This window comes from Uloborus diversus, chromosome 7 (genome assembly GCF_026930045.1).
Source record: "Uloborus diversus isolate 005 chromosome 7, Udiv.v.3.1, whole genome shotgun sequence".
NCBI lineage: Eukaryota > Metazoa > Arthropoda > Arachnida > Araneae > Uloboridae > Uloborus > Uloborus diversus.
In genome coordinates, this window is record NC_072737.1 from 73,785,169 (window position 1) to 73,806,227 (window position 21,059).

The following is a 21,059-nucleotide window of genomic DNA, read 5'->3' on the forward strand; positions in this document are numbered from 1 at the left end:
TGCTTACTTAATTCTCAATATTTTTGCCAAACATAGCGTAGGCATGAGTTTAATCATGAAATGCATCTTAGTTTATTCTCTGATGACAAAACAGAAGAGGAAAAACTTCACTAAATCTTTTAATAGCTAGTTCCGATGATGTAGATTTAAGATTGCGCTTAATTTTATTGGGTAAATTAAGTGCTCAATTGAAACTATGGTTTTTACTCTCACAATACTATCTACAATGGACTCTCTGCAATGCGACAAAGAAAACATGTGACACAAATGAGAAAAAAGATTCAAAATATTTCATTTTGATTTTCAACAAAAGCAGTGAAACCGGGTCTTATGAAACCACTGAAAGTTTAAAACGGGAAAATTTAAAATTTATCTTTGACTAATATGGGATCAGGTTCGTTGCTGGACTCATCAGTATTTAATAATATAGATTTTTATTAAAATAGTAACATAACGTCTGAAATACACAAAGGACCATCGTTTCCAATATAGAAAGAAGTTGCTTTTAACTCTGAAACACGTGTCTGCAATTCTATAGACGTTTGTGCATTTTAAACACCGCTTCATTGTTTTTAACTTTTATCACAAAGGAAAATTTTTTGATCATATATTAATTTATGTTTATTTCTTTATATAACTGATAGATGGCAGCAGTATTTCCCGCACTGTCAGATATCGTCTCTGAATTTCTCCGTAGTTATTTCAAATTAAACTAATGTAGAGCTGTCTTGACCTTCATACTTTTAACTACTAAGCTTCGATATTGCAGAAATTTATACTGTTTTTCGTTCACTAAATATTTTATGACTATTTCAGTGCTATTTTTGAAGATAAGATGGTATTTGTTTACACAGATGAGATATATATAGCTTTTGCTTTCAGTTGCGGAGGTAGAATTGAACTTTTACTGGAAATAGGTTGCTAGATCTTAGTAACAATACGGCCCAGCCTTATTCATAAACGTATTGTTAACGATTTTATTGATCGTCCAATATATAGCTCCATTTTAAAATAAAAGAGGTGAACACTGACAAAAACTTCTTGAAAGATGCACAAATCAAGTTAGAAATTCAAAGCACACAGTGAACGTGTTTATTGGTTATCCGGTGGACGTTTATTGCAAAGTAAACCGAAGTGACAATGTGTTTTCAGTCTGCAGTTTATCTTAAAGAAGGGGTGCCCACCTAAGGGAAGTCATGGCGCAGACTGCGTAATTAAAATTTTTAGTCGGGTGTTTTAAGGAGTATTTTTTTCTTTTGGGAAACTTGGTTTGGGGGTTCTTTGAGGCACTTTGGGGTTGCCTTTGCTCTTGGGGGGATGGGCATCTCCCTATCTTAGGCAGAAAAAAAAGAGAATATTTTAACCACGACTTAAATTTAATGTGAGGAGATCCATAAGTCATTACCGAAAAATTCAAATTAAGCTTAATTAAATTGAAGTTAACACTTCAAACTGTGGCTGTAATACTAACGATAAGTCTCCCAGAATTTGAAATCACATCGAATTAAAAGAAAATTGAGCTGAGCAGTTATCTCGCTCTTATTTTTGGCAAATGGCGCTATACATAATGATATAAAAATATTGAATTCCGTCGGAGCCGAAAATCTCGAATTGCGGGGAGTCCATTTGTTAAATAAAAGTATCCTCCAATTGAAATATATTTCTTTCTCCGGCCCCCCAGATAACACCGTAAAAGAGTGTCCACCGCCCACGTGCCTTGGTTACAACTGCAGTGTTGTGACTGCCGACGATGGCTGCCAAAAGTGCATCTGCGAGTCCCCCTGTGAAAAGGAGCCCAAATGCCCCTCCCACTGCAAAATTGAAACCAATGCCCCGGAAGGCAGATGCAGGGGATGCGTTTGCTCCGTCGGGGAACAGGCCGGTGAGACACGACTTCTTTTATTTTGAAATTCAAAAAATAATAATAACAAGCTCAATATGTCGATATAAAATAATTGTGCTTTAATATTGTGGGTGTTCAAAAAACGGCACGAGAAAATCAGTACCAAAATCTACTTGTTAGCGATTATATAAAAGTAGCATACTAAACTCGTATTATGCGATGGCAACAGAGTTTTATAAGCAAATTTCTTGTTCGTTCTACAGGAGGAAAGCGTACCCTAAAACCAAACAATCGCTTTATGGCTCCAATTTTTTTTTTTTTTTTTTTTTTTTTCATCGCGGTACACACAAGGCTTTTAGTGAGCGCTACAGAAAGGATGAGCTTTAATTATACGTTTTAGTGGCGCCAACTATGAAATCCCTAACGAACTAGAGTATTAGATCGCCTGCTGCATTAATGCAGACTGTTATTTGTTTCTCAGAATTGTGAAAAAACAACAGCCTCTTGTACTACGAGCTTAGTATGATTAAAATAATATATTAATAAAAATCTGATAATATTTTGTTTAGCACTGTAAGAAAGAGGCTTGTGGATGTAAGCGCTTACGTAAAGTAAAAATTAAAATAATTACATGCAGCTAACGAAAAAGGATATATTTCTTTTGAAAGTGGGTGCAAAATAAGTTTGAAATGCGTAACCAGTAACAACTTTTTTCCTCTCCGGTTTGAACGGCACGCACAAGGAAACACCAACCTTCGTAATATTCCTGTGTTACTAATAATTGTACTAATGATGATAACCATTAATAAATCACTGATAACATAAACACATTTATATAATAACTTTGAAACTTTCTTATGCGTGACTAAATAAATCGTTTTTCAATATCAAAATCATATCACTATTACCGTTAAAGTATATAATGCAGTTATTTCATAGAATACCTGGTTATTCCATGAAATAACTGATCGTGTCCGTTAAAGTGTGTAATATGTCATTCATTTGACACTTTAACTAGTTATTCTATGAAATAACTAGGTATTCTATAAATTAACTAATGAGAGACGGTTAAAGTCTAAAATAAACAATTTATCTAAAATGAAATAACTAGTACATATATATAGGTATTCTATAAATAAACTATTGATAGACAATTAAAATGAAAAAGAAGCAATTTATCTAATTTATGCAGCGTATAAATGGTATTTATGGAAACGTACCATAAAATCATTTGTAACAACAAGGATTACTAAAAATGACACTTGGAATTACAAAGAACATTATTTCTAAAACCAAAACATTTTTTTGTTGACACACTGGGTTTTACACGAACATTTGGGTGTAACACAGGGGTGAAAGGTAAATGTATTTGTCGTCTATATCATACATCATCTATATATGATGCTGATTATTTTACACTTTAACGGGCTGCAGATCGTTGTTCTATGAAGTAACTAGTTAAATCATGAAATACAAGAGATTTTTATACTTTAACGGACACGATCAGTTATTCCGTGAAATAACTAGGTATTCTATAAAATAACGGATTTCATACTTTAACGGTAACATCACTAATTCAACGTCTTCTTAACTGCATTGCTATCAACTCAAATATTTACTTATACTATTAGTCATTATCATCAGAAAAACACTTCGAACAATCTGATAACTTTTTTTTTTTTTTGGTGCAGCATCTATAAAAGGGTCATATTCAAGTTTTCAGAATAATGAATCTTAAGGGGAGAGAGGGATTTTCTCCTGAATTTTTTTCTGTTTACCTGAAAACTTAAAGAGTAATATCTTATTTAGAAAATAGCAATTTTTTTACTTTTGTTTACTTTTCCAGTTATTTATTTCTATAACCTGCCTTAGACAATTAAGATACGCATAGGGATGTAAATCACGAGGGAAAAAAAGGATTTAGAGCGCTGGTTAAGAAGGATTAGAGAAACAATTAGTTTCTGGCAAGAAATGCTAGAGGTAGTTTAATCAAGTGATGCAATATGAAAGAGTGCTTTGTTTTTTCCCGTGATTATACACCTAATGTCAATATTATTTTATATATTACGTTGATTCATGGATTCTATAATCAACTTAATAAAAAGACAAAACATTCAATAAGGAGAAATAGTTTTTGAAATCAAATATCAGACATTAAAATTCATAAACCAACACGTTATTTTTATTCACTGTCGGTTTACTCTTTCATTGTAATTCAATTTATTTAAATAATAAAAGAATGAAATGTTCCTCGATATTGCAAAAAAAAAGTTAGATCGAAGCATGTAAACTTTAATGGATTATTTGGAATCCTGTCTTGCTAAGTAATGGATAACGTAAATTTGTGGTGTGTACAACCTTTTAAATTTAAGTTCCTTTAAGCACTTTTTCGCTAAATAATTTGCAGTTATATTATATTTTGAAACTGTTATGAAAATTATGCACACATATTTTTTGTTGTAAATAAGTACTTTATATGCATTCATTTTTTATGGTTTGTTTATTAAATTTTAATGTTTCAGAAACCGAAGAGAAGACTCACGAAAACAACGAAAGCATTTCTAAGGGTACTGACACGGAACCAGAAAAGAGAGAAGACTTGGAGGCAGATTTCATTCCTCTACCAGGCAAAGAAATAGTTCCAGAAGTTGATAAAATCTTCTTCGTTCATGGTGATGGTGACAATGAAAAATATTCTGGACTGCCTGGATACCACTACAGCGGTGGTCACGCCTTCCCTGTTTTCGGAGAGCCTTTGGAATCAGACCTCTACAACACAGACGATCATATATCAGGGGACGTGGAAGGTGGTCAACCTGACGAAGCGCGGGAAGAATTGCATGGTGAAGAAAGTCATCTTGCAGGAGATTATGAACACGACGAGGATGGATATGTTCCGGATTATGCTGAGGAAAAAACCATTGAAGATGATGAAGATGAAAAATGTGCGGTTAGTATTCTATTTTAGGTTTTGTATTTACAAAGATCAAAATACTGATAGCAGTCAGGAGCTCCCCGATGGAAGGCCACAAGAAATTACTGTGACCTCCCAATACTTTTCTTATTCGGCAAATTTTGTCTGACGCTTCGGCAAAATTTTCAGCATTCGGCAATATTTGGAGTACCATTCGGCATCTGCATTCGGCGAAATTTGGAGATAATGAAGGTGCTTGGTTGTTTTACAATGTCTCCATGAGTGGAAAAACCTGAATTCTATGTTTTTTCATGCTTCATAAGAAAGTAATTAATTGGAGTAACTCCTGCTTACTAATTGCAGACATTAGAGACAAATTTCAAGATAGTTTTTCTAAGCTTTTAACGAATGCAGAACTAGAAGAAACTATATGATTGATTTCGGATATTTAACCTTTTTGAAAAGTACTTCAAAGTTTTGAATGCTTAAATTCAACCGTAACAAAAAGTTTTTGAATCCACCTGAGTTGCAAAAATATATAACGTTCAAACAATTAAACCACATCATTTTGTAGCGTTTCTCTGATAACTTCAGGCATGATTTTGACAGCGTATACTTCTTTTTGGATAGCTAAGTGAAAAGGAGACGTGTTATTGTCCAGGATTTAAGTTAAAATACTTCAACAAAGTTACTACAAAAGTCACCCAACTCAATTCGAATCCTTACTCCCTTTTTACCACAAAAAAAGTAGTAATCATTTAGAAGGTCATTCTTTAACTTATGAGAAACACAATATAGATGAAAAAATAATAAAACATGCAAATTAATACGAAAAGGTTTGATTTGCGTTTAAGTTTTCCTACACTTCCCAACATTAATTAAACAACAATTTTGTTTTCAGCAAAAGAATTGTCCAGAAGGTCAAAAATGTGTAATTAGAAGACTTCAGTGCATTCGTACGCCATGCCCGACCATACCTGTTTGTAAGTAATGTATAACTAATCATTCACGTATTCAGAAATCTATTCCAGATGTTAAGTATCAAAATAAGCCTAATCCAGGGTTTTTTAAAAGCTCTTTCCTTTTTTCATTTGATACTTCTTTTATCGAGACTATCACTCAACAAAGCTCACTCATTCTAAAACGAATGAAGCACTCTCAACCAAGGCAAAAAGTGCTGCTAAAAATCACCTTTATTTCAGGATCAGCTTAATCCATGCTTCCGCTAAACCAGGAGTTCAAACTTTCATGCTCTTTGCCACCTTTGAACACTGATTAAAGGTTACGGCCCTTCACCCTCCACTACAATCACCGATTACCGGATTAGGATAACTGAATCTGGTTATCAAATGACAATATCGTCGGCACCATGCTAAACTAACGAATGTGAAAAATCACGAATTCCGTTTTTCAAATTCGATAGTTTGCCGCAGTACTCAAAAAGGCCTACTGGTTATAACTATACTTCAAACGATAGTTTTACACTTAAATTTACATATATAAAATTTAAAACATTTAAAGTAACTCAACGCGTCAGCTGGAAAATAAGTATTGTTTTGGCTCTCCTGAAAAGTGTCAATTTTCACATTCGTTACTTTAGCATGGTTGTTGTTGTTGTTGTCGTGTGCCAGCTAGGCTGGCAATTTGGAGTGCGCTGCTTCACTTTTCCAACTGTACCGTAATTTGGTGTGAAGTCCGACTTCTACAGTACACACATGCCATAAGGACCCGTTTATAGAGTAGGCAACCATTCACATCACAACAACACATTAACACAAAGAAAGGACAAGGACAGGAGAGAGAAAGTACGTCCATGCCCGAGCCAGGATTCGAACCCGGACCTTCCTGTCGCAGTCAGACTGCTCTGATAACTAAACAAGGCAGGCGGCACTTTAGCATGGTGCCGACGATATATAGATAGTAATTTCGAATACGAAATTCAATATTATTACACTTTACTTTATTCTGAACATATTATTATCAGAATACAAGCAATCAAAGAGACAAGGTATAGCAAAACCTGTAAAGTTGACCACCCTTTCAAGTTGACCACCTGTTTAAGTTGATCATTTTTCTCATGCACAGAATTATGCAATATATCTAAACCTCCATAAGTCGACCACGTGTCTAAGTTGACCACTAAATTACTGCCCCGCAAGTGCTCAACTTACACAGGTTTCATTGTCCTCAGTTCCACTGTGAAATTGTTCCAGTCACTTTCAGAACATCAATTTGAGGGTTATCACTGTTTGTGTTTGACATTTTTCTCAGTTTTAGGTTGTAACAAAACGAACCTCAAGCCACTTCAATGTCAAGCTTTGTTCGGTATTTTGATTTTTCAAATCCTAGGGATGAAAATTCAGATTCAAACATAAGTACAGTGAAACTTGTGTAAGTTGACCGCTTGCGGAGCAGTACTTTAGTGGTCAACTTAGACACTTGGTCAACTTATGGAGGTTTAGACATATTATATAAGACTAACTCTGTACTTGAGAAAAATTATCAACTTGGACAGGTAATCAACTTGCAAGGATGGTCAACTTTACAGGTTTTACTGTAGATGAAAATTGCACTAAAATCTCAAAAAAGCGATAACGTCGAAAATATTTACGCGTGGCCTTAAAATTCAGTAAGTTTTTTTGTTTTTTTACTTTTTATTTTTATACATTCACTCCTCCCTTGAAATTCATCTACACCTTCACAGTGGGGCGCACCACCCAAGTTCAGAACCGCTGTACTAAAACAGCCACTTGTAAAAACACATGGGTAACCATCATTAACAATATTTTGCTTAATCAGTTATCATTGAACTTACAGGATAATACATGTCATAAAAGTGAAATGTCACATACATTTAATTTAATTTTGAACGGAAATTGAAAAAGAAATAGAACGAAATTTTACTTCAAAACCAACTCATCTAAATTATTTTCTTTGTAACTAACTACGCAATACTGTTAACCTAAAAAAGAAATTAAAAAGTAACATCATACGCAAAAGTTTATCCAATCGAAAATTAATTCATTTGACAAAAATAGGTGGACAAAGCGAGAAATATTTTGGTCTCTTCTATAATGTTTTAAAAAATGGATTGAACTGGTTTTGTTACTACACCCCTAATTTTTATTACTTATATTTTTTACTAGGATAGTACGATGGGTTTATACATAATGCATGCTTTTTTCTCGTTTAGTAATGTATACAATTGCTTATATCTAGAAAAATGTAAAGATCAAATCACTGTCGACATAGATTTAATTATTATATTTAGCCTTTAAAGATAAATGGATCTCAATATTTGACAAATTCAAAACTTTACGTATTCTAAAGAAAATATTATGTACAAAACTAGATCCCCATGTTCAAATATCAGCATATTTTTACAAAGTTTTCTCCATAATATTTTTCTATGAACAGAAAATCTATGACGTTAAGAGCGAAATTTTGATTAGTCACATTTGTCTGGGTGGCAAGATAAAATGAATTTAATAAGTTCAAAATTAACTGGTTCCATATTGATTTTTTCCCTCATTTTTAGGAAACTATAACATATCTCAAGAAATTTTATTTATGGGTCTTTTCTTTTTGAAACTAAATGCAATAACACTACAAAAATATGAGTAGTGCAGTCTAAAATAGAGAAATTGCAACTCTAAATTATATACATTTTAATGTCAACGTTGTAATAAGGTGAACTTTATTCTTAGGGTTACGCTTTTGTTTAACCATACGTAATATCGAAACAGTTTCATAAATTTTAATTTAAACAGTATGTTTTGTTGGTTTAATAAACTATTGGCTCATTGCAGGCATTGATGTGGAGCCACGTTGCCCTATTCCAATGTGTGCTATTGGTTGTATGGTTATGAAGTGGGACGATGAGGTATGCCCGTCTTGCTTCTGTGGAATCATTCGTGGAGGTTAGTATGAAATGAAATTTAAATTTCTAAACAAAGTGCATTATTTCAATTATTATTGTTAACATTTTTCAGAAAAAATGCACATTTTAACGCATGTTTTGTCGTAAAAACGAATTAAAACAGCTGCAGAAGTATAGCAATGGATCGTAAGAGCATTGAAATACATTCAACATAGATGAACGGTTTCTTGCGTGTATCATGTGAGAAGGTGAGAAATGTTTCCATAATTGGCGAGTTTTCTTGGTATTGTTATCCACGGCAATGACTCCTGAAAAACTGTATAAACTTAGTGATGCGTGGGTGCAAAAAGATTGGTGAACTCGCAGGACTATTTGAGCCAAAAAGCTAGCCATAAACTGATATTGTTTTGGCTGATTGGCGTCATGTTCACCGCTTATTAGGGAAATACGAAGATTTTATTAGCTATCCACGTTTTGAGAAACACTTCTACAGATACCCAGTTTCTCATTTGTATATAAAATAGTCATATAAGTTAGGGTTGCTACAGAATTGCGCTAATCCTGATGCAAAATTAAGTGCTCAATTTTTTTCCAGAATAGCTGTGTTACTATTCAAGCTTGAAATGCGTTGTGTGTAAATTTCCATGCAATAAAAGCAGTTTCTAACTCTAATCATTTCCTAGTTTAGCGCCTTCTTGTTACTAAGTTAAATACTTAAACAAACTGCGAGATCAATATAAAAGATTCTAGATTACTGAAAAGACGTTTTATCCTATCCGTTTGTAAACACCTTTCTCTGATTCCAATATTCCAGCATTCCCTGTTTCAAGACTCATGCGATGAAATCGTTTATAACCGAAGACATGCGGCAAAAAGTTGCTGCACCAGTTCAGTTGCAGAACCTTCACTTTCCATTTACTTTTACAACATTATTATAACGTACGGAATAACTTGAACATTATGTCCTTTTATTCTTTTTATAAATTATAAACATATTAAATATCATTACATATTTTTACATTCTGCATCACTAAGATTTCTAAAATCATTTGATTCAATTTAGAAATCAATCTTTTGCTCTTTCTCCCATGTAGCGGAAGGCCGAGTTTGCCCTAGAACACGCTGCGTAGGACGTCGCTGCTACAATGTGATTGGAGACGACGGCTGTCCTCAGTGTAAGTGCGATTCCATTTGCATAGCTCCTACCTGTACCGAAGGCTGCTCGCTAGACAAGGATCCACCTGAAGGAAAGTGCCCCACTTGCATCTGCTCCTCAAAAAGCACAGTAGAGCCGTCCATTATACGAGGTAAGATTTCACCTTCTCATTTATATATTCTGTGTGAAGTTTTTTAAAATAAGTAAAGAGAATGGATACTTTTATTTTGGTAAAAAAAGAGTTGTGAATCAATTTGATATAATATAAATTGAATCGATGAGTGCGAGAACCAGTCATCTCTTGAATTTTAAAGAAGGAGTTTAGTGACTCAATTGATAAAACTAATTGGCCAAATAAGAAAGCAGTTTAGATTTATTTGGTACTTATCATGATTTTGATACACAATGCAAGCCTTCCGAAAATATCATTTAGAACTGCATGTTAAAGCAAAGATTCTTTCTGATACTTGAGAATATGCATATAAACATGTTGCTGTTTGAGGTAGACAGATTGAGGTAATCGATCTAGACACTGCGACGTCAGTGTTTTTAATTTTGACAATAATTATTGTCCCCGAAACGCCTACAAAGCTAATTTTAATCTAGAAATGCATAACAACCGATGGCCAAACCAATAACTCTACATACGTCCCCACATTTTATGAACATTTAAAATGACGATTTTTTTTTCTGTAAGTCTGTAGGTTTAATACAATGCTGACTTTTCATGATATGAATTTTTTTTTTTTTTTTTGACTTAAAAATGTTAAAAAAAGACATTTTAATTAATTTTTCAAGGAGCTTTTTGTAAAACTCGGTTGTTTCTAATATTTTTATCATCTGCTTTAGTTTTCTTGTCATAAATCAGCAGGCGATAATATCATATATCTTATGTGCTTTACAAATGCTAATACGAAACAAACTAAAATTCCAAGATATTCATTAAACTAAAGTGTCACATCTTTTAATGTATCCCTATAATTTTCGTTTCCAAAGCATTTGTTGAGTTTGTAATCAAACTTATTCAAGCTGCTATGAAAATATCTTTATGGCATTATGAAAATACTCATGCATTTTTGTGAACATTTTAACCGGCGTTAATATTTCTTTCTAAGTATGAACAGCAACAATATTAACCATCTAAATCACCATAACTGTACAAACTTAATTCTTATTTTTCATTTTAATCAAGAACATTTTATTGTTTTACACTTTAATTTCTTACTCATGATCTCTCTAATAGCACAGTGATTAAAACGGGACCCTTTGTATGAAGATCGAGTGAAACTCTAAAGCAAGGGTCCCTATCACGTGACAGTCCCGAAACGACCTTACAATGACTTCTTCGTATTGTCACAAAGTGACGGGTCACAAATTATTTGTTGCATGGATGTGACAGGGAAGTCATATGAAATATGTCACAAATGTTTCACAGTGAGTTGTCACATTTCAGTCACTATGCAAATGTGATCATTTTGCTATGACATGCTGTGCTGTGCTATCAAGGGTGTGAATGAGGTTGTTTTGCATATGATTGTAATGTTACTTGCTTTCAGAATCCTGTCGACAACGAAATGGTGTTTTATAACGTATCATATTTACTAACATACACCTTTAACCTCTTTAACCAATAACAAGCTCACAATGTAACAATGATCCATAAAGTTGCTGAAGAAAAGTTACACAGATTATGAAAAGATGGTAAGAGTGGTGTAGAGTAGTTTAGTTTTAGCAATTCATTATTATGTTTAAAGAACAATTGTAAGTGCGTTTATACTTTTTTTACGATGCAATAATGATTTTATAGACGTTGATGGATGATTTAAATTGCTTTGTTGTTCAAAATAAAGGACAGTTTCAGTATCTTCTACTTTATTCTCAAGACGACTTGGATCCTAATTTTAAATATGTGGCACTGAAGTTTTTCTAGAAAGAAGTCCATCTTACACTTACAGTTCTGCAAGACTGAAATGAAATTATTATGAAGAGCTAAAGACTTTGTAGGCATTTTGGCAGGATTATAAAGTTCCTTTTAAGTTGTTTTCAAAAAACAGTTGAAACGTTTGAAAGGAGCAAGCTTGAATGTCAGAAGATTGTAAAATAATCGCTTGAATGTCATTAGAGGTAAATATTGTTGAGAGAAGCTTCTTTCAGACTATACCATTTTTTTTTCATTACTCTTGTAGAATTTCTACTTCAGCCTAGTGTGTAATTTCAGACAAAATTTCTTCTATTCACACAATGAAATTACAAGTTTGAGGTTTTCGCATGTTTAGAAAAATAGTTTTTAGTTACCCTGCCTGTTCTTTTTTGTCATCAGTTTTGGTAATTTAAAAAGAAACCAGTTCAAGCATTACCTTGCTAAAGTTCGATTCTTACTTATAACGTATTAACCTTACTAACAATCAGTGTTCTAAAAACTCATAAATTGGGGCTAGTCTTTTTAACTAGCATATTTTAGAAACAACGTAATAAAATTTTTATTGTTTGATCAAGAATGAAATTCTAATGCTTGCTCCTTGAAAATGTTCCTGTTTCTTGAATCTTTCAGGAACTTCACCCGCCATCACCACAACAGAACCTGGAACTGATTACGATAATGTAGAAGCTTTGAGTCGAGATCCAGAAGACTACGAAACCGGTGACGAAAATCATTCAGAGCATACTGATGAATATCTGTCAGATGATGGTACGACAATGATAACTGAAGAAAACTTTTCTTCGGATGAGGTAGCAACAGGAGCGGACTCCCTTTCAAAAACTGAAGAAAGTACTGAAGATAATTTGAAATTAAGTCTTGGGCATTTACCTACTGATTTATATGAAAGTTTAGCCGAAATTGAAGAACAAGTAAAAATGAGTGATCCTACAACAATTACAATAAATCTACCAGAAACGTCGGATTATTCAGATTTGATTGAAACATCTAGTGGTATTATAGACGAGTTAGCAGAATCAGAAACGGATACTAGTCTTAGTGATTATACATCTGTACCTACGGATGCGCAAATGTTAGATTTCGAAATTACTACTACTCGCCGACCGTCATCATCTCGAAGACCACCGAAACCGTATAGAAGAAAATCAACTATTGCCCCTTCAGCACAATCTACAACTATATCCATTGATTTACCATCAGATGAACTACTTACTACTCCCAAGCCTTGTATGCTGAAACCAACTATTTCTGATACTGGGATAGAAGAAAATCCTGTAGTAAATGCTTTTGACGATGTGAAGCCAATTGAAAAGAAAACTACGAGTAAACCACCAACAGTTACCCAAAAGCAAACCAGACCTACTCAGGTCACATCAACAAGAAAGCCACACAGAAAACCAACTCCAATTAGAAGAAAAAACAGTCCTCGTCCCCCCACCCGCAAACCTATATACTCCATTGAGACCACACCTTCTGATTTACCAAAAGAGAAGGTTACTTCCAGCAGCATAACGTCAGAAACAACTGAAGCCAATCGACCTGTAGTGTTAGAAGGTCGTCCGTCTACTAATCAACACTTGAAACAAAAACCAGTACTCAAACCACATCTCACTTCCGAAAATTCAGAGAGCCTTAATGTAAAAGATTCAGAAAGTAACAGAGAAGAAAGTGAAGGGAGTATGAAACCCATTTTGCAAAACCTTCAGCAGTTAATGTCTAACCTGCATACCGTACTTTCAAATCATCAGAGACCAGCTCAAGTAACAGAATTGGCTCCTCAAGTTCCAGAGAAAAAGGAACCTGCAGATTACACTAAGATTAAGAATCCATCGAATGTCACGAAAGACCAAGTTCCTGACACTTCTGAATCAGAGATAAAACAGGCGTCAGACTCTTTGTCAACAAATAGTTCCATTCAAAATGATAACAAAGATGCGTTAGACCTGAAAACAACTACTCAAGATGAAATTTCAAAAGATAGTAGTAAAATCAAACCAAGTTCTGAATCATTATCAGACAAGCTGAATGAAACTTCTGAAAATACAAAAGCCAAACCAGACTTTTCATTCAACAATCCACTTGCACTTCACGGAGCTTTGTTGCAGCATCTTATCGCAAATCCTAGCCTCCAAAACATATTAGCTTCACATCATTTGCTCTCCAATCCTGCGTTTGTTTCCCCATTACTACAACAAGGTGTGAATCCTCAGTATCATTTATATCCCCATTATGCATATCAAAGCAATCCAGGTGGCATACAATTAGTACACCCATCACAAATCCCTAATATTCCTTACCAAACTTCCTATTATCCTCAAACACAAGGGCAAGGATTCCTTTCCAATCTTCCATTACAACATGACCAATATTCTCAAATGACACCTCAGTTTCAGCAACAGCAGTTTCTTTCAACTAATCTTCCAATGCCTCCGTCACTTCAACAACAATTACAGGCTGGAACACAAAAAATTGGCTTTTTGACCCAATTCAATAATCATAATGCAGCGAGACCACCATTTGTTAGTGAAGCTGCTGTATCCCAATCTCCAGAAACTTCACAAACTAGTAATGTATTAGACACAAAGTATCCAAATCCTCAAGAAATAAATAAAAATACTTCCACGCCAGAAGAAGTACATATTGATGCTCAATCAGTTGAAATTCAAACTATGCCTCCTTTCCCGGAAAACGATAACACTAGCAATTCCTCGTTAATGGAAAGTATACTAAATTCTGAAGAAACTACCGGTACCTCTTCAGAAACTGACCAAACAGTAATCCAGCAATTTAATCATCATGCTCCCCCTTCAAAACAACAAGTGGAAATTCCAGTTCCAGTCCAAACTTCAAGTCAATCACAGTCGGACAGTATTAGCACTTCAAATGACGTATTAGAGGAAATCCCAACTAACCAACACCAAAATGATCATTCACATAGTGATCTTGCTACTTCATTACACGATGACAGCGTTACTATAGAAAAAATTCCTGATTATCAAGAAGCGAAATTACCACATTTGCAAGATCTCGAAAGATTAAATTACCAGTCTCAGCAGCAGCAAGTTTTAATACAGCAACTGCAAGCGCAACAATCACAACAACAAAATCAATTACAAAAAATACAATCCACGCAAGAACAATACTTTTATGACAAAAACAAAGATAAAACACAGGAGAGTGAAATACAGACATTGAATGATCAAGCACAACTTGAAATAAGCACGGGAGATGTATCACAGTCCGCGCATGTCTCAATTCCGCAAAATGATGATAAAAATTTGCACGTAACAGCACATTTTAGACCAGAAAATATTCAAAATTCTCAAGCACATATTCAAACACAAGCTCAAGATCCACATTTTGTCAGTGAAAATCCATCAGTTGATCAAGAAACTGATATCTCCCAGCAAAACCAACAGTTAATCCAATTTTCTCAAAACGACGTTCATGTGCAAAATACAATCCAGCAAAGTGTAATGCAAAACAAACCTTATTTACTTCAAGAACAAACGCAATATTTGAATCAGGATATAAACAAAACACCAGCACCCCAACAAGCTGTTCAGAATAGTGATGAACTAATAGCTCAACAACATCAAATTCAACAACAATATCAAACTCCTCATGTTGTTTTACTAAAACCGGATTCCCCGGATTCACAAGTAAGTGAAAACATGCAGTCTCAGTACTATTTACAAAATCAGTCTCCAAATATTCAGTCACAAGATTCACAACAAGGTGTTCCACCACTTGATTTTGCGCAAGTGCGAAAGCAGACTCCAGCACAGAGTGAACAACCACAAATTATCAGTAATCATAATATTCCTTACAATCAACACGAGAGTTCACAGCAGTTTTTGCAATCTGAGCAACCACTTATTACTCAAAATCAGGTGTACCAGCATCAAAACAACTTTTCTGGAGCGTCTTTACAACAAGATGCAAATACTTATAATTCATATGCTATAATAAATAATCAAAACCAAGTACCAATGCATCAACAAGAAGCAAGTTACCAAAATAAACCGGTACAGGATCAGCAGCAAAGTCAGTACAACACATATCCTCAAGACAGACCCTTAAGTCATCAACAACAGTTCACGAGTATGCAAGATAAATATGTTCTGGGTGGATCTGTTGGCATGCAATATGGACCGGCAATTCAGAGACCTCAATACGGATCTCAAAATAATCATCAACCTCAAGAAATGCAACCGAACTATATTCAACCAGCTACACAAAACTTTAATTTTCAACATAAACCAATTCCAGCTATTCAACTGCAAAATCAACAAATTCCTCATGAAAATAAGTATGCACCACAGTCATTTCAACAGCAAGCTTCTCAAGAGCAGCACAATCAGTTTTGGGCTCATCGACCGTCCGAGACAAGTAATCAAGTAAATCCCCCTTCTCCATCTGTAAGCATATCCCCTTCTTCCGCACAACAATTTCCATCTGCAGTTCCTCTTTCGGGGCATAAACCTCAACAAATTCAACAGGAAGAAACACAACATTACGTAAGCAGTCAAAATCTTTCCCAAAGCTCCAATTATCAACATTCAAGTGCAAGTGTAATTCAGACACCCCTTCAACAAGTACCGAACCAATTTTTAGGCATGCAAGTACACAATCAAGTGTCTCAACAGACTCAACAAAATTATAATACTCCTTATCAACAGTTTCCTCATGTTGCTCAAGGTACTTTGCCGCAGAGTCAACCACAAAACATCGCTACTGTGCAACAAAATTTCGTCCAAAATCAAATCCCTGCACAACAATATCAAGCGTATCAAAATAGGCCAGAACATCAACAGCAAAGCAATCAACAATTCCCAGAACCTCAAAATCTACAACCGAGTATACAACAACCAGTGCTTTCTTCTCAACAACCATTTAGTGCTGGGAACACTGGAATTACATCACCTATTCAACAACACTCCAACGTAAATAATCAGGTTAATAATTATCAACAACAGTTCCAACAACAGCAGACTTATATGTTCCAAAATAGACCCAGGCCTCAACAACAAGTTATGCAGCAAGAAGCACCGTTTTTGCAGCAGAACATGCCACAAAAAGAAGTGGTTCCATCTATAGTGCAACCAAACATTCCAGTATCACAAGAACAGGGGGGTTATCATCAACAAGTGCCTTCTATACAGCAGCAAAATATTCAGCAGACTTATTTTATTTCAAGTGACGTGCCTTATTCTCCTGAGCAGCAACAGGTACAACAAACATACACACCTCCATCAGAACCTGTGCAAAATCATCCTAATTACGGGTATCAGCAGCAGCTTCCTACTTCTTCCGAGAACATTTTGCAAAATCAGCCAAATGTACCACAGATTCTTAACATTCATAGTTCAAGCGTGTCACAGCAACAAAGTACTTATCAGAATACATTCAACTATCAAACCTCAAAAGAACAGATTCCACCCCAAGTAAGTGTGGCCTCAGAACCACTTTCTTCTCAGCATTTATTAGAGCATACTCAGTATATACAGCAGCAAGTCAAACCACAGGTACCATCAGAGTATCAGCAAATTCAACAAGAGCAGGAAATTAAACCATTAAAGGATCAACATATTTCCGACTATAGCCATCAGTATGGTATTGCAGAACAACAACTTTCAAATGCAAATGAAAGACCGCAGCAACAAATTCAAATGGAAATTGCTTCATTTAATCCATCTGTTTCGCAGCAGAACTATGAGCAACAAACAAGTTTTAAGCCTTCCGAAGATATTCAAGAAGAATTGCTATTCAGCGACGAAGACGGTTTGAAGCTTCCTCAACAGCAGGAAGAAGCTTTAGATACTAAGCCATATGAGCAACAACTTCAGCACAGTGAAATAGGATTGAGTCAAGATTTTCAGCAGGATTCTGAGGAGGATAGATACTCTGCATTAAAGCCAATAGCGCAAATAATAACAGCTGATTCACAGTACAGTAAAGACGATGTTGTCCAAAATAAGGACACAATTAGCGACAATGTATTTAGCGAAGCATCGGTAGAGCAAAGTGCAGATGAAAATCAGTATACGCAAAAAGATTCTAGCTTTGATCAATTTCTTGTTCAGGAATCAGTACCGCCATTTGAGGAAACAACGCCAAAAGTCCATTACGGGGTTAAAGGAAGACCTGGATCTGTTGTTCGGCCACATTTTCATCCCGTTAGCTCAAAACCAACAACAACAACAACTACTACTACTACAGAAAGCACATATGACCTATTTCCAGCACCATCTAGGCCTTTAAATCAAAAACCAGATGCCCAGCAAGAAGAAGATTATGCCCATCAACAGTTTATGGAAGAAGATGTGCCTCAAGAACTTTCATCGTTTGATGAAGATGAATACGATTTTGATGATAATACTCTACCAACAACAGCGACCCTCACAACCCAACCACCACTAGCAATCACAACAACAAAGCTTTTCTCACCATTACATTTATCTACCGCATATCCCACTACAGTAAAACCATCGACACCTGACGAATCTTCCCAGCAACATGAAATAATTGAAAGTTTCGACAACCACCAACCCGATTTTGGTAAAAAACCGATCGACATTCAGGAATCGATTGAGGAATATGATACTACTACGCCTAAAAAAACTCTTTTCGCACAACCTTCTACCCTTAAAGATCCAAACCCTTTTGCTTCTTTTCCAACAGCATCTCCAACGGCGGATACATATGGAACGGCTCAACACACCTCTAAATCTCCAGGAAATGCATTCTCTTCGTACCACTGTCCAACCCCACACTGCAATGGCTACAACTGTTCTCTCCTTCGAGGTCCTGATGGCTGTCAGAAATGTGTTTGCGATTCTCCATGTGCTCCTTGCCCCCAATACTGTGTGAAGACAAAGGTTTTATCAGAAGGCCGATGTCCCATCTGTGATTGTACAGTTGCTCATGCTTCTGGTCAGCAAGGTAAAAATTTTAATTATTGAGATAATTGAACTAAGTTGGGTCTTGTACTTTTTAGCTTTTCAGCTTTTAGCTACGTTAACTTTTGAGAGCTTGATTTTTTTTTTTTTTAGACATTAATTTTTCGTTTTTATATTGCTTACGAAATGTTACACTATGAACTATTTATATAATTACTCAATTTCATTTAACTAGAATTCAATTTTCCACTGACTGTTCCAGTAAAAAGTAAAAGTCCTGAGAGTAAAATGTAAATAATTTTGATAAAATTTGTTTTGTGGTCAAAAACCTCTGAAATCGAAAAATTTAGATAATTTATTTTTTTTTGTAAATAATGTACATAATACAATAAGAACAATCATTTTATGCAGGTTAATAATAACTATATTAACAGCCTTTAAGGAGTTATAAATGAAGGTTTCTTATTAATTTATTATTCCACTATACAAAATATCAATCACGCTTAGCAATGTTAACGCCATAGACCAGCCCGGATACATGATCAGCCCCTTGCCGGACAGAACGATTTAACAGACTGCGAATGAAGTTTTTTTTTAATTCAATGTTATTATGAATGAACTACTTCTGTATATTTCTTCTCTAAGATTTTATTACGTTTTCTTGTATCTTAGTCTCAAATAATTACAATTAAGTAATTTTGCAATTGCATTTTTACATCCTTACAACAGGGAAAATGGTATCATATTTCAAGGCTATGCACTAAAAACATTTTAATATTAAATAATAATCAAAAGCGAGATTTTTTTTTTTTTTTTTTTTTTTTTTTGTATTTGAATATATTCAGGAAGAAACTAATTAACTTTGGAGCATTGGAACTCAGCAAGGAATCATAAGTTAAGAGCGTTAAGCAATACTTAAAAGAAAACGATATATTTTTTTTTTCTGAGTCGTCTTTGTCTGTAATAACCAGTAAAGTTAAAAATAAATTACTTGCATTGCAAACTTTGGATATGAGATTTTTTTCCCTCGGATCATCACACTCGTGAAATGATCTCTTTTTTTTTAATTTGCCACTGAATGTGCAATAAATAAGTTTTTAATCACGGAATAATTTTCTTCTAGTGCCGGTAAAACAATGTCCTAATGTTGACTGTGCCAAACCAAATTGCAGAAAAGTAAAAGATAACGATGGATGCTTCACCTGTTTATGTGACCCTAAATGTGCAGAGCCAAAATGTGATCCTGGCTGTGAAGTACTCAGAAACGTTCCTCCTGGACAGTGCCCAGGATGTGTATGCAGAGTCACTGTTGTGCAAGCAGTTGTAAACAGTAAGTGAAACTAAAATCATTTTTGAAGAAACAATTTTACATATAATTTTGCATTTAGTAAATTCTGTTAAGTTCAGCTGGTTAATTATTTCTTTTCATTTCCAGAACAAAAACAATGCCCAGCCATTTCTTGTACTGGACAAAATTGTAGAGAGACAAAGGGTCCTGATGGCTGTCCAAAATGTATCTGCGATGTATCATGTCCCCCTCCCAAGTGTGATCCAGGGTGTGAAGTACAGACAGATGTAGCACAAGGACAGTGCCCGACATGTGTTTGCCCTACCTTCCCTGATGAAGGTTAGTGTTAGTACTACAGTTGAATTTCGATACTTATATGAGGCGCTTTGTACCTAAATTAGTGTAATGCATACAATTTGAAAAGAGTTTTTTTTTTATCATTTGATATTTATTTCTCTATAATCACTTCCCAGAGCGATTTGGAACAAATCCCTCTCAGCCAGGGTTATTAGTTCAAAAACTTACCACCAGGGTGGAAAAGGGCGCATGAATCAAATAAGACGGAGATTGAGTCACAAAATCGATTTTATTTACAGAATTAGTTCAATATGCATTCCATCTGCGTCAATCACGTGTTCAAAACGTGTTATAGCGTCAGCCACAGTCGCACGAAGGGTTTCCCTATCAATAGCATGAACATAGCGCCCTATGCTGTCCTTTAATTCAGGCACCGTCCGTATGCTTCCACCATAGATGGACCATGATTGGACTTCTGCCTTTTTAATAGCTCATTTAATTTGCATAATGCAGCGGAGGTTGTAGCTGGATGTTTTATGTGTGTAGAACGTCCCCTATCGTCGATTTTTTAACTTTTTTTTATTGCATAATCCTACTTGCCATGGTCTATATAATCTATATTCCAAGTTCCATCGAAATCCGGTGTGTAGAACGATCACTAGAGGGGTCTAAACATTTTAACTTTAATTATAACCAGCCTGTATTTTCTCCTGCAAATTGTGCTTTTAAAGATGTCCACTAAGTTACAGTGCTCCTTAGTCTTTTTGGTACTTAGTGGAAGAATCAAAAACATCAAACTCGTAGGAAACGGGGAGAGAAGTAAACGTGATCAGCAAACCA

At 35.0% G+C, this 21,059-nt stretch overlaps 1 protein-coding gene across 1 annotated transcript in view; it reads left to right on the forward strand.

Moving 5' to 3' along the window:
• Positions 1-21,059, forward strand: part of LOC129226741 (uncharacterized) — an 88,262-nt gene that overhangs the window by 57,647 nt on the left and 9,556 nt on the right. The window contains exons 17-27 of the mRNA XM_054861371.1: positions 1,682-1,882; positions 4,366-4,653; positions 4,708-4,793; positions 5,659-5,740; positions 8,567-8,677; positions 9,732-9,944; positions 12,345-12,722; positions 12,897-16,153; positions 16,964-18,677; positions 19,758-19,964; positions 20,070-20,261. Of these exons, the coding sequence (XP_054717346.1) occupies positions 1,682-1,882; positions 4,366-4,653; positions 4,708-4,793; positions 5,659-5,740; positions 8,567-8,677; positions 9,732-9,944; positions 12,345-12,722; positions 12,897-16,153; positions 16,964-18,677; positions 19,758-19,964; positions 20,070-20,261 (6,729 nt within the window). The remainder of the gene's footprint in view (positions 1-1,681; positions 1,883-4,365; positions 4,654-4,707; positions 4,794-5,658; positions 5,741-8,566; positions 8,678-9,731; positions 9,945-12,344; positions 12,723-12,896; positions 16,154-16,963; positions 18,678-19,757; positions 19,965-20,069; positions 20,262-21,059) is intronic.